Source organism: Streptopelia decaocto (genome assembly GCF_964273445.1).
Source record: "Streptopelia decaocto genome assembly, chromosome: 3".
In the NCBI taxonomy this organism is placed as follows: domain Eukaryota; kingdom Metazoa; phylum Chordata; class Aves; order Columbiformes; family Columbidae; genus Streptopelia; species Streptopelia decaocto.
Genome location: NC_138656.1, coordinates 19,567,478 through 19,592,776, shown reverse-complemented (window position 1 = coordinate 19,592,776; position 25,299 = coordinate 19,567,478). Strand labels below are relative to the sequence as shown.

The window sequence follows — 25,299 nt, the reverse complement described above, 5'->3', positions numbered from 1 at the left end:
GTGGCTTACTATTTGATAAACTAAACATTTTATTAGCTACATATTTAATGTGTACGGTTTTTAATTGGCTGAATAGAGAAGTTGATATAGCATTTATTTTAACTTGACCCAAGAAGGATGCTGAGTGCCTCAGTTTCTGAGGGCTTTGAAGGAGCTGATAAAATGCAGGGTTGAGTTACTCATCTGTACCTTGAAAGAGAGTTTTCAGAAACACTAATTGTTCTCTGGATTCTGTCCCGTTGAAGTTAAAATAATCATAGTTCCAGACTATTCTATATATTCAAGCTCCTATAAATTGCCTTCAGCAGACTAGTAATGGAGCTACCTAAATTATTCAGCACGTTTGCTTAAAAAGTTTAAAACTGAAGTGTGGACTGCTGACTGCATCCTAATCAAGCTAACAACTAGATTCAGATATGGTTTTATGAAAGTGTGACTGTTTAGGAGCCACATTTAGGTACTTATTTCACCTATTTATGACACTAGGGATGTGAAATAAGAGAAAATGCCTATCACCAATAGCTTTCAATTTTTATCAAGCAGGCAGGCAGCCAGTTTCAAGCTGTGTCCCAGTTTCTTTAATGTAAAGCAACTAGTGAGTGGTAATGTATAAATATATGTGAGCCCCATGGGAATGCCTAGCCTGCATCAGTGCTTAATTTTTATTGAGCCCCAGCCCCACTGTATACAGCAAAATGAAGCATTTTGGCTAATTAGACTCTGTATTCATAAGGGATTGGCTTGCTTCTGGTTCACTTAAACAGTTTGTTAATGCAGCCTCTTTTTCAAAGTTCTTTGGGGAAATGTTTGTTTTAATTGGAAGATTATAGGCAAGAAGAGGAAGGTGTAATAACTACAAAGATTTGTAGTCTTCAAATCTGACAATTTCTAAAAATAGCTTCAGTTTATGTAGTATAAAGGATTCACTGTTGGCAAAAATTCTGGAAAAAAACAGTGAAGAATTGAGTGCCAGCTATAGAGATACAGGAAAATAGCAGTTAGGATGCTTTCAGCAGGCACTAAATATATCCCCCAGTATAACATCGTGAGGCTTTAGGTCTGTTTCTCTTTCTATGAAACACAACTTATCTGTTTTCCCATGTCTTGAAGTCCAAAATATTTGGAGAAGATTATTAACAAACTATAACCAGGTAAGTGTTATGTCACCAGGTATAATATAACTTATTTACATTTTCCAAAATACAGTGGAGGATGTAATCCTTCTGCATCCAGGTGCTTTCTGATGTTTGGCTTGGAGAAATTTTTTCTATATCATTAAAACGAAGAGGAATAATGTGAAGCAGGTATATATGGTGCCAGCGCATGTGCACGTAGGTCCGTGCCTTTGTGGTGCTGTAGAATTGGATTAGCCTAAGTTTTCTGTTTACTGGAAAATGATTGATTATGTCTAAAGGAGCTATGAACTTTGTATAGCCATGGTCAAATCTCTTCCATCCTGAAGTAAAGGACAGGAAGGGCCTATTTTCTGAAGCTAGCAGAAGACAAGGTTCTCTCAGGATGCAGATATGTAATTTCATTTAGCAGTGTATTTTGGGGGACTTATAGTATATATATGTGTGTGCATTCATTCGCGTGCTCGGTAAACTGGTGAATATGCCATTTTGTGGCCACGGATGTGTCATACAAGCATTACATGATTCACATAGGACATACACTAATATTGGCGAATGCTGTGGAGTCTGTGCTTCCTTTTGCTAAGTTACCTTTGTTTCTATAAGGATAGGCTTCTGTCACACGGAATCACAGAATGGTTGGAGTTGGAAGGGACCTCTGGAGATCATTCAGTCCAACCCACCTGCTAAAGCAGCTTCACCCAGAGCATATCACCCAGGAATGTGTCCAGGCAGATCTTGAATGTCTCCAGAGGAGACTCCACAGCCTCTCTGGGCAGCCTGTTCCAGGGCTTTGGCACCCTCAAAGTAAGAAGTTTCTCCTCATATTCAGATGGAACCTTCTATGCTTCAGCCTGTCCTGTTGTCCTTCATCCTATCATTTGGCACCACTGAAAGGAGTCTGGTCCCATCCTCTTGACACCCAACCTTGAGATATTTATAAACATTGACGAGATCTCCTCTCAGCCTTCTCTTCTCCAGTCTGAACAGACCAAGCTTGCTCAGTCTCTTTTCATAGGAAAGGTGCTCTAGGCCCCTCATCATCTTTGTAGCCCACCGCTGGACTCCCTTCAGTAATTCCTTATCCTCTTGAACTGGGGAGCCCAGAACTGGACACAGTACTGCAGATGCAGCCTCACCAGGGCAGAGTAGAAAGGGAAGATAACCTCCCTTGACCTGCTGGTCACACTCTTCTTAATGCACCCCAGGATACCATTTGCCTTCTTGGCCTACAAGGGCACGTTATTGACTCATCATCAACATGTTGTTGTTCGGAACTCGCAAGTCCTTCTCTGCAGTGCTGCTTTCCAGCAGGTCTGCCCCTAACCTGTACTGGGGCCTGGGGTTATTCCTCCCCAGGTGCAGGACCCTACACTTGCTTTTGTTAAACTTTTTCAGTTTCTTCTCTGCACAGTCCTCCAGCCTGTCCAGGTCTCACTGAATGGCAGCACAGCCTTCTGGTGTGTCAGCACTTCCCCTCAGTTTGGTATCATCTGCAAACTTGCTGAGGGTGCACTCAGTCTCTTCATCCAGGTCATTGATGAACAGGTTGAACAGGACTGGACCTAACACTGGCCCCTGGAGAACCCCACTAACTATGGGCCTCCAACCAGACCCTGCACTGTTGGTCACAACCCTCTGAGCTCTGCCATCAACCAGACACACACACAACCAGTTGTGAACGAGTTGCCTTGCACTAGTAGAAGCAGTACAAGGTACTGCAGGACAGACTTCTGGGCTCTTTAGTCCTGCTGAGGAGTGGGATAGGTGAGGAATGCCATATAGGCTTACCATGATTTTTGTGATTAAATATTTTGGTGGGGTTATTAAAGTATATTTGGTTAATGATGACAGCAACATTATATAATTGTAATTGCAGTTGTATTTAAAGAAATCCACCTGATTGATTTCTGTGTATATACTTATTTTTAGCACTAAGGACAATCAGGAATTTCCTAGATTAAAACACTATTTCATTAATCAACCACTGTAATATTATTACTTTACCTTTGAGGAAATTTAAATTGTGATTAGGTTATGAGTCATAATTTTTGAATTAATCTTAGAAATCCTTACCAAGGAGGAGAGTTGATTGAACTCACTTCCTGCTCTGTGAATGTATTTCAGACTGCAGTTTGTTCGTGCCAAACAGTGTTGAACAATATAGGTAAATTTTGTCAACTTTATTTTTAAATCCCATTAAGCTAAAATAAGATTGATTTATGAACAGCAAAACTGGAAATGGAATTTACCTGGGTGGGAGGGAATTGAGGTAGATAAAAGACAGACTTTTCTTCATTTTCTTACTGTCGTGGAGCACTTTGATTAAGTTAGGCATAAAATTCATAAAACTGCAAGTGGAAGAAAATATTGTACCAGAGCTCAGTCCTTTCTCTTGATTTTATTTGTTTGGGTTTTTTTTGCAAGTCCTGAAGGGATGATTGGAAGAGAGCAAATTCAGCAAGCAATCTAACCGCAGGCAAGGTAACATTAATATCAAAGACGTTCCAGATGAACTTGAACTGTCTTGAAAAATACAAACAAATATGCAGACAAAAACCCTGCAGGGACAACTTTTGAATAACCAGACTTAGCCAGTTCAACACTCCAGTACGAGTGGTAGCAACAGTAGATTGTAAATCAGAAGCTGGGGTGTTTAAAAAAAATAAAACAAAACCTGTTCACCTAATCTTTTTTGAAGCAAGTTTTAATGTTTTAGTTAGGAGGCTGATGGTTGCCAATGCTTGGGATGTTTTAGGACTTCTGTTGCTGTGGTTTCCAGTGGAGCTGGATCTGTTGTAGCAGTGATGGAAATTTATTCTGTACTCAATAGTTCTGGTGTTTACCACATTCAATTCTGTTTTTTCTGCTCTGCAAAAATAAAATACATCTATCTTTTAAATTTATATTCCATAGTATATACCCTAATACACATCACAGTTATGTTTTAATGTATTTACAGATTTTGGTAAATAACCCAAACCAATGTTCCCTTAAATAGCAGTTATAGAAGACAATCCATTCAGACTGAGATACGTAAATAAAATGTAAAACCTAGTGAGCTTAATACATAATTCCAGACACCTGAGTGCCTCCATCCAATTTTGTTTTGGTATGCTTCTGTGTTTAAATGTTCTGTAAAAAACCCCACCAAAATTACTTGTGTGTATGAAAGTAGTTCATATGCGTGAGTAATGAATCGTAAGCTTGAAGGGCTGTGGGTTAACACCACAGATTCAATTGCAGATGGAGTATTCCAAGAGTCACAGAATGGAATGTTACACAGGTTTGATTTAGCAACAATTTAGGATTTATTAAGGTAGATCACAAGTTTAATATATGATTTCTAATAATGCTTAATCAACAGCTGATTAACAAAATTATTTAAAACAATTCAGTGGGATTTCTGGATATTAAAACAACAACTCGATTACAGATTTGATGATACCAAGGGTCACACTGTACATATAAAAGAGAAAGTTAAATCACTTACATATAGACACAGAGGTATATGATTAAAAGCTTACATACAAATCTATAAACACACATACTTGCGCACATTAATCCATGGATATTTGCATATATTCACACACACAAACCTATGGCTTTTTGTGCATATGTGTGTGGAATATATGTGGAGGTATACCTATTAAATTTCTGTTTCGATTTAAGCAAATTGCTCACTTTAATGCATCATCATTTCTGAATGGGTGATTTGTTGAAACTCACGAAGTTCATTCTCAGTTGTGGCTTTGTGGCATCAGTTCATCATGAGATATCTCTGAGGGACGTCCCACCTCAGAGGGAGATGCTGAGTCACATCCACTGTGACCCAGGAGAGCTCAGAGGGCCTCGCTTTAGAATCACTTTTTGTAGGGTCATGAGGTTGTTGACTTTAGCCAGTATTTTTCCATTGTAGCCACTCTTAAGATGAGGTAATATTCTGACAGCATCCAGAGCTCTCTAGATCATATCGTCCTGGTACCATTTTGTTCAGGCGGAGTCCCAGGTAGCACCTGTACAGAACTGTCAAAAGTGACTGGTGATTGCTACCTTTCCTAGGCAGAAAGGGGGTCTATTCCCATACAGCAGGAGTTCCAAGAGTATGCAGGGTTGTGCCTTCGTGTCTTGGCTCACCACACTTGTGCCTCAAGTTTTCCCACCTTCACTGCAGTTACACAATGGGGAATTGTTCTCAGCGGAGCTACGAGAACATGGGAGGTGCCTCAGTGCTCCATCTCACTGCACTCGCACAATTGGAATTGTTTTCCCCAAACTGTGCCTGACTGCTCTGGTAGCCAGGCAGTGGAGCGAGCCAGGAGAGCAGAGGGGTTGCAATCACCACACCAAGGAAGGTATGATCCTGTGTCTGTGTCATGCCTGTTTGCCAGTGTTGAATGCACATACTCAAAGCTTGGAAAAAACTCACGGTATATTTTTGCTTAATAGCAAATGAAAACAGTATTTTCTGAGTATGAAGGTGGCTCTACTTTATGTGTAAATTAATATTATGGGAAGTCAGCATTGTTAAAAAGTAGCCCCATCTTTCCTTGTTTATCCTTATTCATCTGACAGTTTCCTTCCTGCATATTTTGGATGAAGGAGACTGACCAATATGCACTGGAGTAACTGCCAGATGAAATAATTTTATACTTGGACCTTATTAGATTCCAGACCTTCCCCTACCAGTAGCTCCTGCCATTCTCTGCAAGTAGCAGCTACGGTGGACATATCCTTTTGGAGAGTGTCAGGTGTCACAGTAGCTGATTTCATAGACCGTTCACATTTGAGGGTTATTATGATGATAATTTCCTTCTGTTGTTCTGCCTCATAGTCACTGGAAAGCCTGAGATAATGTGTTGGATTTTAAGTGTGTGTTTCTTGATATGTCAGTTGATTGCTTTGTCATGCATTTAGGGATTTATAGATGCATGACATTCTTTTAGTCAGTCTGCAGGCTGATAGTCATTAGCAGAGCACTTCTGTAAGCCTATAGCATAGTTCATTAAAAAGCTTAATGTAATGTTATATAAGCAAATTTAGCAAATGTGGTGTATAATCACAAGGAATTTTTAAACTGGTGCATATCCATCCATATGTAAGAAGGAATCATTCTTCCTGGAGTTGAAAAATCTCATAGGCAGAAACTATAGCAATAAGAAAATGAGTTTGTCACAGAACTGGGAACAGCAGTAATAGTTTTACTTTTTGCAGTGCTATATATATTTTTACAACCTCAGTAAAGATGTTTTAATTTCTCATTAAGTTAGACTTGACAGAAGATGTTGCAGCATAGCCATACTAGAGGGATAAGTCTGCAAGGTAAATACGTACCAGATTTGTGGTATGCATTATATTCAGCACCTCCTAACCAGCAGTCACCATTTTGTCTTTGAAGTTTAGGTGCTTGTGTTATCTGAGAGGAAAGCAGAATTTTTAGTCTAGTCAAAAGGTATTTTTGGACTGTGGAATAGCAGTGATATTCCACCTTGCAGGACAAAGAGGGTGATGTATCCACAGTTCTGATAAAATGCTCTTGTCACAAAGATGAAAAGGGAACAAAAAACAGCACCATGTGACATTTTTCCCTCTAACAGCGATTGTTACAATGAGGGAGCACATGAGCTTTGTCCACGCTCATTAGAGACCAAAGGGTTCATAGTTGTTACTGTTTTCTGAGCACACATTGTATTTCTTGATATATCTAATGCTCTCTCTTTTCATACCTCATCTATATGATGAAACTCCTGAGTTTTGACTAATCATCTGGGCAGCAGGAATTCTATCAGGAGACTTTTCCTACCAAGTGACTAGGAGCAAAAACCCTAATCAAAAGACAATGTGGATAACTTCTGAAGAATGAATATAGAACTATGTAGATAGAAAACATAGTGCAGGTACCCAGGTAGTTATTCAAGACTCTTTCTCCTTGTGACCCAATGCAATACAGAAGCTTGTACCCAAGCAGACATTGCTGTGTAGAAATTGATTTAAGTAAATATTGTGTATTTTAAAAAATATTTTTATAATCTCAAACGATTTTTTTCCCAATGTTTGCACTACATTTCAGTGGCTCAAAACAGAGTTGGTTTATATCAAGAAGCTTTCTGAATGTCCCTGGATTTAGCAAGTGTTTGACTTCAAGTTTGATGTTCATTCTTCTCATTCATCTCTAAGATTGAACTACAGCAAAAACAGCTGTAAAAGGCTTCTGTGGGCACTCTCGGTCTCTTCTTGTCATTGAGAACTTGGAGCAATTTCTGTTTATTGCTCTGAGGTAAGAAATCTGTTGATATTCAAGCGTAAACTGATGTGAAATAGGTCTGGATGTAGATTTGGATTTTAAGTTCTTATACTTTGGAAACCACTTAGATAAACACTGTGTAATGCTTTGTTGGTGTGGTTATGACTAAATAGGTCTGAATTTGTGTAAAAATTCCCAGTGAAACTCAGAAGAAACCACAAAGATTAAATACTGAGTACAACGAGGGGAAGAAATACAAGTTTTTGATTAGACAATTCAGCTCATGACTTTGTAGCAGTTCACTTGAGCTGCTAAGGCTTTACTCTGTGTAAAATTGTTTCCTTCCCTTTGTGTCTGGCTGTTACTGGGAGAGGACTGTGTCATGAAGGAAGGTGGCTGGCACTTATTTCCAAGAATTCGGGGTGCCTTTTGATCAGATTGCGGTTTTACCTCTAGTTTTATCAAGGTCTGAGCTTTCTATTAACTGGCCTGATAGACAATAGGAATATGAAACAGTTGTTCAGTAATCCTTTTTTTTTTTTTAGAGGTTTAAACGTAAGATCGGTTATTTGGATTATGGTGATATTCTGAATTAACATTATCATATGAAAAATCTTCACATTTTAAAGGTCTCTTCAGTAAATTCAAATGGATGGTTTTAGGATGTTCTGTCTTCTTTCTGGAAGAAAATATAGTACAGGAGCAAATCTGATTTTGTTGTGATTAGCTGGATATTCTGCTGTCCTATGTTTGGCCACTGATTGAATTTTGCATTCTTTTTTTATTTCCTTAGTTGGATACTTTGATCTTTTAAAGGCCCTATTGTGCTTCAGCCTGAGATTCCTTTCAGCAAGGCTTGGCTCTCCTTTTCTGTTATATTAGTGTTGGTGTTATTGCAGTGCTTCCAGACTCAGGTAAAGAATAAAACCTTATTGTGCCAGGTGCTACAGAAAACAAGCAAACAAAAAAAAACCAACAAAAAAAACGTGGTAAGAAATATGAAGAGCATTTGTTTACACTCACAAGACATGTATGTGACAGGAAAGGAAAGGCTGTGCAGCTGATCTGATGATGGAAATCTAGTTTGCAGAGAGCTACTTAGTTTTCTTATTAGCAAGCATAGTTTGAATCTCTTAGTTTTAGTTGAAGTTAAAATGTTTGTTGTTTGGAGGGGTCTTGATGGATCATTGAGTTAATAACTGCATGTAGTCTTTTATCTCTGCAGCAGCGGTTCAAATCCAGCCCGGTCTGGAATCAGACTCAGACTACCGTAGTCCAATTTATGACTGTTGGGAGTAAAATGTTGTATGCTTAGTCTTGTCATACGTGCTCTACAGCAATACTAATAAACATAGACAATATGATGAGATAGATCTTATCAACATTGTAGTGAGCATGAGCTACACCCCCCTGCTAGACATACGCACACATAATTAGCTCCTAAGCTGCCGCAGAGGAAATTCTAGAGTTTGCATGCAGGCACTGGAATAAAGGATATTGCTCTTTCTAAAGTGCTAATTAGATCTGTAGATTTTGTAGGATGTAAGCTTGCAATGCTGTGTGGATTCTGTGGGTTAGGATTTGGACTGTCAATACAATATCTTGCATAAAACTAATTTAATATAAGTCCCCTGTGAGTGTGTGTGAGAGACATGTAACGGGTGTGGTTTTCACTACTTATTTGAAAGATACTGCTAAACTGGTATTAGATGATAAAGCCAACTTTCTTGTGGCCTTCAGAGTGTCTCTAACAAAGTTTTTTTATATTAGCAACGAGTAACCTTTTACACTCTAAGGATGAAATTTGAAGTTAGCTAAAAATGTATCAGTATACAACTTTTAGTTTATGGAAATCATGACTTATGGCTGAGTTATTTTTAGACAGCTTTGGTACAGCATCTCTTGTTAGTCAAAAGAGGCATGACATATATTTAAAATCTGCTCTTCATATAAATAGTGGGGCTGTCCTTAAGTTGCACAAATGAAAGAAAGAGGAACGTAGCTCAACAGAGAAAGTGGGGATATAGGAAAAACAAGTAAAATATTTTTAACTGAACTATTTTAGACTTTCACCACCTCTATATTAGTTTGTTTTCTGCAGCTTGCCTTAAAGAGGATGAAGTTAACATGTTGGTAGTGATTCACACTTGATAGAGGTTTTGTTTGCATCTGGAAACATGAGGGACATAAGGATTTTTCCTGAATCTTCCAATGAATTTGCAGTATAGACAAAACTTAGGCCTTCAGTACCGTGGTTTCTCAGGCACCTTTTCTTGTTTTGTAGTCTGATAGGAAATTCGCTACAGGTAATCTAAAAGCTTCTCTCCTTTCCTCTCTTAAGTCTTCTCTGCCTAGTCTCTTGGTATATTTATCATCTATGAAATGTAGAATGGGATAAAATGGGTGTGTTCCCTATTCACTCAGTCTCCAGGGCACCCACATACTTTTAATTTCATCATGAAGAGTGGAAATTGGCACAGTAGCTGCTTTGCAGAACTGTAAGTAGAATTGGGACCAAAGAGCTGGCAGTATTTATACTTTGTGTCCAAATAATCCCATAAATGTTGCTTGACTAGAGATAGTGTGTCTCTTGTCACACTTTTTATTTTATTGTAAATTTATCAGATTCATATTTACTAGATAGGTATTGCTATTGCAATAGAAGTATTGAACATAATCCCTTTCGTCCTTTCCTTGTATACAGTACCCTATCTGGAAAGAAAGTCCTTAAGATAGGACTAAAGAACATAGAGAAAGTCTAGTATTTCTGGCAGGCAATTAATTCACTACCGATGTGCATTTGTTATGTGTATTGTACCAGCACTATTTTTAGCCAAATTCACAAGTTCCTGAAATCAGCACTTTTCAAAAGTTAGAACATAACAATTGTTATTTTTAGCAATCATTACCTAAGGATGTCTGTGTGCTTACCTAAGCATAATTAAAAGATGTATCCTGCTGTGCCTGCACAGGTGTTCAAAGCAGGAGTAGATCGTAAGGGGAAAAGTTACAAAACTAGTGCAAGAGAGAAGAATTCAAACTTGTGATTCAGTCACAGCTTGGTCCTTACCCCCTTGTTACTCCAGGGAGAATGGACGATTTGCCAATGTGATGCCTGATGGAAACTGAAATATCTTTTGAAGGGAGATATATATGGGTCTTCGTAATATTATTAGTCATGAAACTATTCCAGGTTAACCAACTGCATTTTGCTATTAATTTAATATTTTAAATGTTTATTCAATAATGAGAGTGGCAAACAAATTATTACCCTGTAATAGATGACCTCTTGCCTCACAATTCAGCTTTGTCCGGTATTATTCTGGAGGATACGTAAATGTATGTCCTTACAGTGCCAGAACATCACAAGTAAAAGCAGAATAAGGCTGAAGAAGGAGCAAAAATGTATTTGAGTAACTGTTGCCTGTAACATACCCCTGAGAGCAGCGTACTTCTCAGCTGCTTGGGGTAATGTAATTTATGCATCTGTTCCTCAGCACTATGTTGAAGATACTGGCAAAATTTGACTTGCTAATGGACTGTATTTGCTCTGATTTGATATGCAATAAAGTAAATATTTACATTTTAATAAAACTAAAGAAACTGGGGTTAAATCAAACATCACTGTTGTGTTTAACAGAATGTTCATTGTGGATTTAAGTCAGTATCAGACCCCATAAAGCCACTATGCAATTATAAAAAGCAATGTAATACCTAAAAATGGAGTGCAATGATTTTACATCATACCTGTTATATGGATGACAATTGCTTCTGCTGGGAGTGAAATGTCCTCCCTTGCATTTAGATGCTGATGTTTTCAATAAAGCTGTTAGAATAGCAGGGCAGGGTTTGTCTGCGCTGTACCAAATCTGCTCCCGCAGACTGACAATCTTCACATGCCAGATACAGAAAAAGCCCTTTAGTGAACACTTAGTTTTCAGCATTTATGAAACTGTCAGTCTTGGGCAGACCCCTGGGAGAAGGCCCGAGGGCCCTTCCTGTGCCGTGCAGATGGCTGAACTTAATTTTAATGATCACTGAGATTTCTGCATTCACAGACCTGCCTGGGAAATGAGGGGCTGGTTTTTGAGATCCTAACGAACAGCTGTGGTACTAATTGTCATTCTCCCCAGTTTTGGGAGAGCAAACAAAGACGGCATGAGCTCTTGGAATAACCCAGCTGCGGGGTGTCCTGGCTGGTTGTGTCTGAAACACAATAGTGAGGTAGGGCAAGAAAGTGTCTGTTCCGTGTCAGTGTTGGGAAAATGAGAGAAGTTCACGCTCCAGGGTTCCTAACCCAGCTTCTGTTACCGGTTCTGAATTAAAGTTAAAAAAAGAAAGGTTGTGAAGGTATCTCCTGATCCCTGCTGAGTGGAAAAGAACAGCTAGCAGAGGAGATACACTTGTAAGATCACAGCACATCTGCCTTAATGACATGCCTTCCAAGGATGGGGCACTTTCTGAATTGTGGTGGTGCTGTGCAAGCCTTATAGTGGAAAAGCCTTTTTTTAAATATGTTTCATAACCTCTTTACCTGTTGGCTTTTATGACCTCCCATACTCTATGCAATATAGGAATATTTATAGATATTCTTGACTAATGTCCCATGAAGACCTGATCTTCCTCTGTCACTCTTGTTCAAGTTATTATTTATATTATGACAAAGCTTAAATATTCTAGTCATAAACTATCTCCAGTGGAATCTGTAGATTTTAAATATCCCCATGTTGCAGAAGGCAAAAATGAGACGATGAGAAGTGAAATGATAGGCCTAAATATAGGCGTGTTTAGTAGCTGAGATGGAAAGAACATCCAGAAATCCTGTATTTTAATATTAGACCTGGTACTGTGTTACAGATGGATACAGAATGCTTTGTGAGAATGATAATTAGGTTCTTTGTGTTCTTCATATCATTGTCTGGTATTTGTGCTGTGGAGTGACTTATGTTCACATCCACTTGATACCGCTTAAAGAAATTCCAATAGTACATTAGAATAATGAAATTTCCTTTACAAAGCATCAGCTTTGTGCTGCTTCACTTTATTGTTGTGATCCAGAAAGGTGGAGGGGTGAAAACACAGATGTTATATCCTTTCTTTTGTTTCTGCTCTGCATTTGGTCCATAACATAGAGTCTTGCATGTGTGCACCATTCCTCTCAGATAAAATGTATAGCTGTTTATGTGAACTTAGTAGGTTCAGCTGCAGGTTGTTCTTTTGATGATCTGGAATCCATTTTCCAGCCATTTTCTTTTCAGCTAGTTGCATACATCTGCATAGCAAATTGCGAAATATTTCTGTTGGTTTGCGTAACACGGTTTTGTATTACTTAGGATGTTTTGGTGATGGGTTTGTTATAACCATTTTAACTACACAAATGAATTTCTAAGTGATTGCTATAAGCAGCTTCAGAACAGAGCCTGTAGAAACACAAACAAGTGTGGATTTTAACAGGAGAACTGAAAGAAATAGAAACTGAAAATTTGGACTGAAAAACCTTAGTATATTTATTGTTATAGCATTGTATTGGGCTCTAGGGCAGTGTTTCAGAGGAGGTTTTGGAAGTCTAGTGACTCAAATAATGTAAAGTAAATTATAAGGATTCACTAGAAAATGTAAGTGGGAAGCCTTCCTATATTTCGGCAATAAATTTGAAGTGCTTCATGTGTTTGATCAATGCAAGCGGTATATTTAAAACTGTTGAAAATATTAGCATGTATGGTCTGTGTATTTAAGTTATACAGAGTTGTCCCTTCTTCTTTGGTTTGTGCAACAGCAGAAGCAAACAGATAAGATTTTGTTTTGTTTCAATGTACACACATTGCACATATGTGCATCATCTGGGCTAATGCACATGCTACTGCCATTTTCCTGTGCTTCTGCTTGCCTTTTTTTTTTTTTTTTCATTTGCTTGGACTACATTTCTGACTTTCGTAGTCTATGTTGTTCAATTAGCAGAATTTCAGAGTCATTAAATAATCATCTTCCTTTGGTCTCTCAATGTCTTTAATTCAGCAGCTGGCGCTCCTCAGTAACCCAGGTGAGCTCTGGCAGATGCTGTTAAGATGCCTTTTAAAGTGTAATTAAAATAACTCTTGTGTTCTGAAAAACTTGGGTACATTTCTGTCCTGTCTTTTACTGCTACCTGTGAAGAAATATTATACGTTTCAGCTTTAGCATGGGATATGGTGGAAAAAAGCAGCAAAGTGAGCACCATAGTGGCAAGCTGCAGCTGTCTTTTAGTGGAAGTAGGTGCAGCAGCATTAACCACTGCGGTAAAGCCGCGCGCACTTAGATCAGGCCTAATTTGGGGCCCTGGAGTGATTCAGCATATGTGTGGTGCATTCAGTTTCTTGTCATAGAATCATAGAATGTCCTGAGTTGGAAGGGACCCACAAGGATCATCGAGTCCAACTCCTGTCCCTGCATATGACAAGCCCACAGTTCACACCATGTGTCTGAGGGTGTTGTCCAGTCTCTTCTTGAACACTGTCAGGCTTGGGGCCGTGACATCTCCCTGGGGAGCCTGTTCCAGTGCTCCACCACCTTCTGGGTGAAGAACCTTTTCCTGATGTCCAATCTAAACCTCTCCTGGCACATCTTTGTGCCATTCCCTTGGGTCCTGTCATTGCTCACCAGAGAGAAGAGATCAGCACCTGCCCCTCCGCCTCCCCTTGTGAGGAAGCTGCAGCCACCATGAGGTCTCTGTCTCTTCTTCTCCAGGCTGAACAAACCAAGTGACTTTAGCCGCTCCTCATACAGCTTCCCCTCCAAACCCTTCACTGACTTCATAGCCCTCTTCTGGACACTCTCCAGTAGCTTTATATCCTTTTTATACTATGGCATCCAGACCTGCACACAGTGCTCCAGGTGAGGCCGCACCCATGCAGAGCAGAGTGGGACAATCACCTCCCTGCTCGGCTGGCCATGCTGTGCTTGGTGCACCCTAGAACATGGTTGCTCTCTTGGCTGCCAGGGCACACTGTTGGCTCATGTTTGACCAGAACCCCCAGATCCCTCTTCATGGAGCTGCTCCCCAGCATCTCGATCTCCAGTCTGTATGTGCAGCCAGGGTTGCAGTGTCCTAAGTGCAAAATCCAGCACTTGCCCTTGTGTTGCCTTGTGTGTTTGTAAGGTGAAAAACTTTTTACATAAAGGAGGTTCAACCTCCACTTCAGTGTTTTTCCTGCCATGGGTGGGAGGAGAAGGCAGGCATTAGGAAGGGAACTGGTCTTGGCCACTGTCAGTGTAATGAAGACTTTCAGGAATCCTGGGAAGGGAAGAGTGTGTAATGGTTGGCAATTTCAGGGTATGGTGTGAAGTCTGTGGTTACAGTGTGGAGTCTTTGACATGCACAGTTGGAGAGTGATGTTGACTCAGAGTCTTTTTGGGGAATAAACAGCAATTCTGTGAGAATTACTATTATTGTGTAGCACTCAGGTGTACTAGTCCTAAGCAAAGTGCTGGACAGAAGCATGAGGTCTTGGCATTTCAGTGGCTTAACCAGGAAAACAGTTTGATTCACTTATTACAGCTGATTTTCTAAGCAGGAGGATATAATAGCACCGAAGAAGGGAGATTCCTATTTCTGCTGTAATATCTTCCCAGTTTTGTTTTCTGTGAGGTATTTTGTGCCCTGTTCAGTGGCGAGACAAACTGTAAGAGTTGTTCCATGTAAAAATGATATAATGTTCTGTAAAAGGAAAATTACATTTGAGAAGGAGGTATCCATAAGTAATAAACAGAATAAGGCAGAAAAGTACTGACAGAAAAAAAGATGGGTTTATCTTTTGTATAAGAACATCAGAATATATTTAGGAAATAGGGAACAGAATAAAATTATTTAGGACTGAGCTTCCCAAGAGATGCCCTTCTGCAGTTGCAATCTACAGAGGTCTTTGTATCCCTATAAGCACAAAAAAAGCTGCTGACAGGTGCTTAGCTTCAGTGCTTGTTTTCCCATTCTTTAGTTCAGTCAAACCTACATGTCTTCACACAGCAAAGCTTCCCTTATTTTCTTTGGTATTAGACGGGAGGAATCTATCTACATGCACATGTATGTATGTACTGCTTTGTATGAGTATGTACTGAATGTTTATGGTGAGAAGGTAATGATAGGAGCATGATAGCTACCTAAAATTTTTACGTTTTAAATGCAAATGATCGATTGTGTATATTTGCTAATATGGATATTATATATATGTATCAGAGCAAAATTTTAAAAGGTATGGTAGTTTCTTTCCCTTGGTTATGTTATATCAAAATATGTTTCTGATTAGCAGCATTTTGATCTAGAAGCTGACTTCCTTTTCAGTCTTTCCTTGGGTTTTCCACTGGTAAATGTCAGTCAGCGAAATTTCCGGTGATAAATTTGCTATGCCATTCGTTAGCTTGAAACTCAAAGTGACCAAGTTCCAGCCCTTAAGATTTGTATTGCTTTGCCAGTTTCTCCTTCAAGTCTGTGTTCCATAACCATCTCGAGACTTCATTTTGAGCTGCATGAGAAAGCAGAAGACATCTGAATCAGGGTGTTCCTGGTTCAAAACAGAAGCATACTGTTTATATCCTAACAAGTTTACCATCTGATGGATGCATATGCTCTTCCAGAAATGAAGTAAAGACCATGGTTTAGTTCCTCTCACACAGCTCTCTGTTCCACAGAAGTTGCTATTGCAGTTGAGTACGTCAGCAGGAACAACAAGGATTGACTGTTACTTGTTTCTCAACCAGCTTTCTTCTCCCCAGGAGCCGAATCCCATGTTTCCTCAAGTCGATTGAAAGTTTCCATTGTTTTCTGAGGACATTGTGTCCAAGTGCAGGATGATTCTTACAGCCAAGAACGGAGGCAGCATTACTTTTCAGTTATTCAGCTGTTAAGTTTACTTTTCCTCACAAGCCTTGCTGTTAGTGCCTTTCTACACTTCATGCTTTCGATGCTCTCAGCTACTTTTAGATTTGGTCTCTTAGGTAAATCGCCTGAATATAAACTGTAATTGGCTTTGCAAGCTGGGCTCTATTTGCTTCTTTGCATGAATTTCCTTCAGAAACTGTGATCATCACTGATCCTTTATTTATTTATGTCCACAGGAAAATATCACTCCAAGAAAAGGGTGTAAGAGACATGAATGAGCTATTTGTTGTTCTATCAAAAGCATAGGTAGATTTAATTTACACTGAAACCTGTGACTGGAAAGTGAGTTTGTTTCTGAGAGTCCACTGCTTCCTTTGTTTCCTTTCTAACTTCACAGCAGATTTTTGTTGTTGTTGGTTTTTAAGCTCTGCATAAATTTTCACCATGGGTTTCCCCCCCTGTTATTACCAGCCAGCCCACTGATCAGGCATCAGGGTTGTGTTATTGCTAAGTTTGTGGATTCTGTTGGAATCAGAAATCAAATAGGTGATAATGAATGTGTTTAAGTTTTGTGATGTTTAGTAGGTAGATGTACATCATGAAGGCCTTTCTTGTTAGCAATTTGTTATGAAGATGAATCATTCTTTGGGGAAAGGTTATAGTCATGTTGTAAGTCAGATTCTAAAAATAAAAGAAAATCCAGCAGTGGTAAATAAGTACCATCTGGAATCTGAGCTATGTAATTGTATCATGATTTGTCACCACATAAGATAAACTTTTGAGAATGTTTAAGTTGAAGGTGTAGACACAGAGAGATCCAAATATGTTAACTACTTCAAGAAAAAAATAGATTCCATGTGAGCTGGAAAGACTTCCAGAACCAAGAAGATGGAATTCATTGCAACACAGCTGCATTGTGGGCATTGGGAGTAGCTGTGTGGTAGGTTTTATGTTGTTTTTAAAAATAGGGCTCTCTCTAATTATTTGATAGATTAAAATGAACTTACATCAAAAGGATCCCCTCGAATGCTTTTTGTGATTTGACTTTGGTTGATGTAGCTCCAAGATGCAGTGAGGGATGCAGGTGAACTGTGGGGGGGATTTTCTACCTTTGAAAAGTATGTACTGCTGGAAATAAATCTATTCTATGTCTTGAATGAAGAAAAGAAATAGAGATTTCTGAGAAAAGGCATTGCAAGAAAACAGGAGAAGAAAACCAGCCAAGAAATGGGAAAGCAGTGAAAAAAGCAAAACGCCTTTAGAAATAACTGCTCTGAATCAACATCACACAAATTTCTGCTTCTGCCAGCTGCCCACTCACTTTCTCTTTTAATAGAAAGAATCTGAAACAAGAAATGTGGGGAGCCATAGATTTGCTAAGGAAGTGAGTTTCCTGTTTTTGTGGGTTTTGTCTCACAACGTTGACTTAGTAATGGATTTGATTTCTTTAGGGAGTATGTAACATAGCAAAATGGTAGAAGCAGCCTTATGTTTTTCCAAGTTTGCTCCTCCAATATAGAAGTGAAGCTTTAGTAATAGCTTTATTACTTCCTTTCCAAGTGCATCAGGAATGACACTTTGTTCTTTAAGAACTCTTCTACAGACATTCATTTATTCTCACAATGCTTCTGTGAGGGAGGCGGTAATATAATCTACATTTTGTAGACAGAAATCTGCAGCACCAGCTAAGACAGTAAGTGATCTGTCCTGTGCCTCTCAGCAAGCACCTGGAGTACAGCCGTGGTTAGAACCTGGCCAAATTTGGCACTGCATCTTGTGCTCATTGCTCATAGCCAGGCCGTCTGTCAGCTGAGACATGTCTAGGGACAGACACAGACACCCAGGAGACTTGCAGAGGTGGTTTCTTTTCTGCAAAATTGCTTAGGTGACTAAAATCTAAGAGGCTTTTCACTGACATCTGTTATTTCTGTTCCTTTCTTTTTAGCTGGTGTTGCCGGAGTACTCTATCCATAGTCTTTTCTGCATAATGTTTTTGTGTGCTCAAGAGTGGCTCACACTGGGGTTAAATGTTCCTTTGCTTTTTTATCACTTCTGGAGGTAAGTCTGTCTTTTATATGCTGACTGCTTATTAGCCTTATTTGCCAACTCAGCACACAGGCAGATTGTATGAAGTGCAGTGATAGGAGTCTGGCTGAATATCTTTTGCCTACACACTTTTGCTATAAGCAGCTGAAACTTACATTTCCAGGAGGGAAAAAAAAAAAAAAAGGTAATTTTTAGTGAACACTTAGAAAAGGTAAAGAAAACACATAATAATATAAATGTGGCTTCCGTTTACTAACTCAGATAAATATTCCGAAAGGTATCAGGATGCACTCACCACAACTGAATGAAAACTTGGAGATTAAATAGGCTGGAATTTGGAAGTGGAACTTAGTGCGGCTCTAAGTACTTCACATATAGGGAGTTGTAAAACAGTTCATATATGAAAGATCTTGTACCTATTGCTTACAGCCCTAGCAAGGAATCTGTTCCATCAGATTTGTGAAACAGAGACTAGACAAGTTGATGGAATTTTGCTTCTCATCTTCATAGGCAGCTTTATATTTTGTTTTGTTTGGGTTTTTTTCAGCGTAAAATAAGTTATTTTGTGCTGTACAGTGCAGAATTTCTGTTCTGCGGGAGAAATTTCTCTTAGAGACTCTTGGAGTAGAGATTGCAGTAGATGAAGTTGTCTTCACACTACCCATGTGAAAAAGTGGGGAGTGTTTCCAGTCTGGATCTCTGATATTTGTTTATGCTCATGGAGGGGCTTTCAGAGCTGATCACATAAGACCTGCTATTGAGCAGCTTTAATGGTTTCTGGCCAGGCAGAGCAGCTGCTGCTGCTGCTTCTTCCTTTCCATTCAGGTGGAGGATCAGCCTTCTGTTGCCTCTGAAGATAACCAAGAGACACCAGTTTTTGTGGCTGTCAGTCTGGAGTCTTGACAAGTTTTGCATTTGCACAATGTTTGTAAAGGCACAGATGATTTTTGTCTGTCAGGGTTTCTTTGCATTACAAAGATACATATTGCAGCAGATAGCTCCTGTTGTGAAGTAGCCTGAAGAGTAAATCTGTAGAGAAGGCAAGACCATTATCTCAACTAGAAACTAAAAAGTTATAGCTTTTTTACACTATTTTCTGCAAAAGCTTGGTAGCAATGCAGATTCATATGATAAAGTGTATTATTCAGAAGTTGAAGTGCCAGTATAGTTCTCAGAAAGCTAAATGGAATGAAGCTGCAAGTACTTTTCTCCCAGTTTGTTGGGTGCAATAAAAATGGTGCTGTTTTACTAAGGTTTAACAACCCAAGTGTGACAATAATACGTTTTTTTAAAGTTGTGGGGTTTTTGTTTGGTTGTTTGGTTTTGGTTTTTTTTGTTGTTGTTGTTGGTTGGTTGGGGGTTTTTTATGTTGTGTTTCATGTCCAAGGTGAAAATGGTCAGATTCTAAATAATTATATAAACCTTTGGAGAGAACTTTTTACTGTCTTTGTTCCCATGGTTCTCCATACACTTTGCTATAATTGCTTCATAATTTCTGCTGGCTTAACCACAGACTGATTTGAGTTAATTGTGAAAGGTTCTGCATGAAACCAGTGGAAGATACTGTGTAATATCTTCATTCCAATGAAGATAATTAAGCAAGGTCTCACCGGTAGTCTCTGTAAAATAATTTGTAATGTTATCAGAGATTGTAAGTGTATGTTACTAATATTGGAAGGGAGGAAGTCAAAGTTACTATGACAACATTTACTTTCAAAGTTTGTTGCGCATAACTTCTTTTAGGGGTTTTATATATATCTGTTTGTTTGTCTGTCTATCTATAAGCAATCCCAGCAATCTTCAGTGGTTACATTACTGTTTCAAAGCAACAGAAATAACAATATTTCATCTGATTTGTGCTGATCTTCAAGCAGCTCATTAACTTTGCTGAGGACCTCTTTTTTGTTTGTTTACTTTTGTAAAAGCTCCTTTGCCAATAAATAAAACAAGTTCCTTTGTCAGGATTTTCTCAAACATCCAGTCACTGCTGAGAATAACTAGAAATTTCTCCTACGTAAGAAGAAAAACATTTGCAAATTAAAAATTATTTGGATGATAAATTTTTGAGCAGTGCTACGGGTAGAAAACATTAGTCAGACAGCTCTTATATTACTCCATATTGACTTTTTTACTTTTCAGAGTTGAAGGAATTGAACTATCAGTTAGTTGAGACTGTCATCTTTCATCATGTCATGATGTCTGAAATCAGTTGTGTAGATGCAGTTAAAGCCCAGTAATCTTTCCTCCATGCTGTGATCACAAGCTGCCACACATTGTCACTCACAATACGTACGTTATTAGTGAGTAAGCCAGAGACTTGAAAAAGGGCTGGTTATTGGGAGGGTGTGTATCTGCACATATTTAATACAGAAGGTTACAGAGTCATTCCAGATGTCTTCTCCTGCTCTTTCAGATATTTTCGTTGCCCAGCAGATAGTTCAGAGCTAGCATATGATCCACCTGCAGTCATGAATGCAGATACCTTGAGTTACTGTCAAAAAGAGGCCTGGTGTAAGCTAGCTTTCTATCTCCTTTCCTTCTTCTACTATCTGTACTGGTAAGTCTGGTCATTTCACTGAGGAAATAGACATTTGACATGTGAAGTTGTATTTTCAGAATTACTGGAACCAACTGACTGGTTTCCTTAGTCTTACCAAACATGCTTCTGATCTTGATTCAGGGAAGCATGCCCACTTACAGAAGCATGTCCTTATATCTACTGACACCTCAATACAGAATATTAAGTGCCAGAGCCAAACCAAGGAAAAAGATGTTTGCTCCTCCACAGTTTTCTAGGATGGGTGAAATAGCATATGTTATAATGACATTACATGAAATAAAAATTTTAATGTACAAGTTTAGGATCAAATTCTATTCTGTGTTATACCAGCTGATTTTTTTTTTCTTATGATTCAAAGGAATCATAAGAAAAATACTACAGCTGCCAATGTATGTGATGCTCAAGGTTGTAAGTAAATGGGTAGGTAGATAGATGGTAGGAACATGGGGTGTACCATGCCTGTAGTCATTCCTACAACCTCTCTTTCATGGTGGTGTGAGCCTGTGCATGGTTCAAACCCCTGTTTTAAGTACATGCTTGAAGATAAACACCCCAGTTGTGTGTTGTCCCCCTTGCTCCTTTCAGCTGTCAAATGTCCTTAGTGCACAGTTGCAAATGCCCAGTGCACGGATATATGAATATCATATTGAAGGTAAGGCCTTGGCGCAACCCTTATGCTTTTAGTCACCCCTGTAATCACATTGTAACAACAAAGGTTAACAGACTTTAAATGGAGGTGCTGTTTTATGACTCCTTTCTTCTGCTCCTTCTTCCATAATGTATTTGCACAGAGAGCCTCTTCAAGCTAGCCTTGCATGCAGTAATCCCTCTGCAAGGCAGGTTTGTATGCGGTGGAAGAAGATAAATGTTACTTCTCCTTTGATCATTGGTCTGTTATCTATTCTGTTGTTCCTCATGTCTTGAGGAGTCATTGCTACAGGCTGATGTTTTTCAATATTAATTCTAAATACTATTGACATCAAAGCTTTTTTTCCTCGTGTGTATGCGCCTGTGTCTGCATACATGAGAGGGAGGAAGAAAGTAGAAGGACCCAGACTCACAGAAGCTGGTAGGTGCTCAGCTCACCCTGAGATGGATGAATCTGAGCAGGAGTTTAGCACCCAGTAGCTTTGTGGGTTTGGGCTGAGTGCCTTTGTTCACCACTCCTCTTCACAGGGGCGAGAGTGGAAAGCGTGGCAGTTACGCTAGACAAGCTCGGTTTGCAGTGCAAGGGGAGATGGCAAGGCATGGCTGGAGAGAGAAGCATTTGTAACCCCACGTTTTTGTGTTGGCTAAAAGACCCTGTCAAAGTCAGCTACGTAGTGTGGTCTAGCGTTTCTACTGGGACTCTACTGTTGTGCAGCTTCCTCTGAGCCCTGCTTCATTCTAAAATGTGGCCATAAGCCAAAATCCACTGCCTGGTGCTAAATAAAATTGTATTAATTACATTCACTTTTCCTGTAGTTTCCTGGGTGTTGTCAGAATTGGAGTTGCTGTAAAACGGAGCTGTGGCAACATACTGTCATTTCTTTGCTTTCCACAGCTGCATTTAATATATGCGGATTCACTCCAGCTGGTGTCTGCATTTTATGTTTTTTCTACTGCATGGAGTTTTCTCCAAAGGAAACAAAATAATGCAGTTTCATGGCAAACCTTGCCTGCCCTGCCAAGAGCTGCTAGTTGAAGTTTTAAAAATCAAACATGCTGAAGCAAAATAATTTTGTTTCTTCACTGTTCAAATTCAGACATCAGACTGCAGTTTAATAAGCTCAAACACAGCTTGTGGTGCAGTAGGATGTCGATAATAAATGTGTTATTTCTTGAGTGCTTTTTGATACCCATCTTGAATATATCATAATTCAGATACTTTAGAGAGATGCAGAGGAAAGCACAGGCCGTTACAGTCAGACCTGAGGAACAGACAGTAAAGGGTTCTAAAAATCTAAGTGCTCTGTGTGCCTCAAAAGAATACTTTCATATTGTGTTTTTCTTTTACATTCAGCATGATCTACACTTTAGTGAGCTCTTAACTGAAAGATCCTCATTAAAGACTGACAACAACAAAGGCTGGAGGTGCAAGGATGGGTGAACCAAGTGATGCGTGATTAACAAAAAGGCAAGGAGATGAAAACTTTGATCCCAAGAAGTAAATAAAGTACGTGAAAGAGAGACCTAGCAAGAAGCAGCAGAATACGATGGCAGAATGTCTCACTTAACTGTGTTTATCTCCTGTTTCTCAGTGCGTTGCAAAAAATGACTTTCAAAACCCAAACCCAGAAAAAAGAAAAAGACAACAAGGTGGGCCACATCACAGAACTATTCACTTCTTCAGGGATAATGCTGCTCGGATAAGTGGATTCATTATAAACTATAGCCCCTACTGTCTTCCAGGGAGCAAAATTTCTTAATGACAGTTCTGGACTGAGGAAGCAGAGGGCAAGATCATCTTACATGAAAAATGGGCACCGACTGGAGTTCAGATAAGAAGTGCGGCTGTTCTGCAGGGATATTCATATGATACTAATCAAACGTGGATGTTGGATCTTGTGGAATTGCTTCAGTGTTGATTTTTTTTTTCCACCCATAACAATAATAACAAAAGAATTTGCAGTTGCTGTTTTCTAATGATATGCTATTCCTGTAGGTGAACATCCAGTATATTTCTGTACTTAATTTGTGATGCACCAATAACATACAGTAATGGTTACAAATACTTTGGCCTTGACCTAATAGTGCCAGGCACTTAAGAGAACAATGTTCCTCTGACTGCAAAAATAGGTAAAAGCTATGTATATTAAGGAGGATTGTAATATAGGTATTATATTCATCACAATGCTGGATAACTGGATAACAATGCTGGATACTGGGCCAGCTAATTGTGGTCTGTAATTCTGTTTTGCAGCTTTATTTCTGCTGTCAAATTTGAGCTAAAATGAATGCACAAAATGTTTTTGTCTTGTATGGGGTTTGTATTGAAAGATGTTTGTTTTTTTTAATAATTTAAACATTTTTAAATTTTATCATATAATTCACATATAATTCATATATATGGGCTGTATAACTTTGTATATATGTACCTACAAATACACATGTACATAAATACTCACAATCTGTTTATATTTTAGGTTAATCTGTTTGACTGACAGGTCAAAGGCATCAAGTGTCTGCTGCTAAATATATTTTGGCACTGAACCTAGTGGACCAGGGCTGGTTCCCTCAAAGTCACTAAGGTATTTCAGTGCAGCCAGTGGTGCTCTGGGTAGTAGGCAAGCCTGTAAGATCAAGACGAACACCAGTCCTTGCACAGAAACCACTTGGGTCTTGCATTGGGAAGGAACTAGTAAAGTATGTTGCTACCAGAGATACTGCAGAGAACAGTGCAGTGAGGCTCATCTGTACCCCAGCTTGGTTACAGCTGGTTTTGTTAGCACTAGCACATTGCTAACCCTGCCAAATTTGGTCTGGCTATTGAGAGCCAGTAAATTGTTCCTGTACCAAATGCTGAGAACTTTTTAGTCTGAGCACAGGACTTCGGCAGGAGAGATACAGTTTCACATTGAGCACCGCCTCTGTGCTAACACACTGTTTTAAAGCATGGTGCAGAAACAATGGATGAATGGAGTCATCTGATGTCTGGCAAGGTCCAAACTGAGCTGCAGTTACTGCGTGTGTATGATGCCAAGGCTCTTTCTGGTTTGATCTGGCTACATTAACAAAATTAAGTCCTATTTATTAGCCTGCAAAGCACAATTGCTGTATGCAGCATGCGCAGCCAACTCCCAAATCATATCTGACAATTATTTGAAAGAAAGCCAGCTGGCCTGTGCAAAAACTATACCGTGGTCATTCTAACAATATTTAGATCAAGTTGCCCCAGGTACTAACATTCTTTAATTTACAAGTACAGACATAGCCAGTAGGTCTTGCTGGATCTAGTTAGACTTCTTACAACATAGCATTCCCGGTTCTGGAAGCACTCAACTAAGCTGCTGGATCAAGTTATTTGGGAAGCTAATATAGGCTCTGATGGTTCATTAGTTTGAATTGCACACGCTACAGAAGAGGCTAGTCTGCTCTTGAAATCACACTGACCCTACTGTATTTGCTTGGAGTGTGCTTCAGCTAAGAAACTTTGCTGGGTCATTACAGAACTAAGTGATCAAGCTCTGTTGCCATGGTAAAATTAACACATGACCTGTAAAAACCTGATGATTGCAACTGAATTCCTTATCTACATCCTTAAGTGAAGCATCTAGTTCTGCATTAGTGCAGGAATTAGATTCACAAGAGCAAATCAGCATCGCAGTGATAACTTCTAGGCATCTTGCTACTTCATAAAACTCTCAACTTTAAGCAAGTGACCGAATCTTTCCACGCATCTCTGAGGATGGAGGTGGAAAATATTTAATTCAGGTTTCCTGCATTCCAGATACATGCTTTAAAGTCAGTTTCACCAAAAGGTCTG

At 39.2% G+C, this 25,299-nt stretch overlaps 1 protein-coding gene across 2 annotated transcripts in view; it reads left to right on the top strand.

The window, feature by feature from the left end:
- CNIH3 (cornichon family AMPA receptor auxiliary protein 3) overlaps nt 1–22,864 on the top strand; it is a gene marked incomplete at both ends in the record, with an annotated part of 51,701 nt that extends 28,837 nt beyond the window's left edge. For both annotated transcript variants that reach the window (XM_082048709.1, XM_082048708.1), the window contains 3 exons: nt 18,174–18,286; nt 20,688–20,831; nt 22,837–22,864. In XM_082048709.1, the coding sequence (XP_081904835.1) occupies nt 18,174–18,286; nt 20,688–20,831; nt 22,837–22,864 (285 nt within the window). The remainder of the gene's footprint in view (nt 1–18,173; nt 18,287–20,687; nt 20,832–22,836) is intronic.
- Between the last annotated feature and the right edge of the window lie 2,435 nt (nt 22,865–25,299).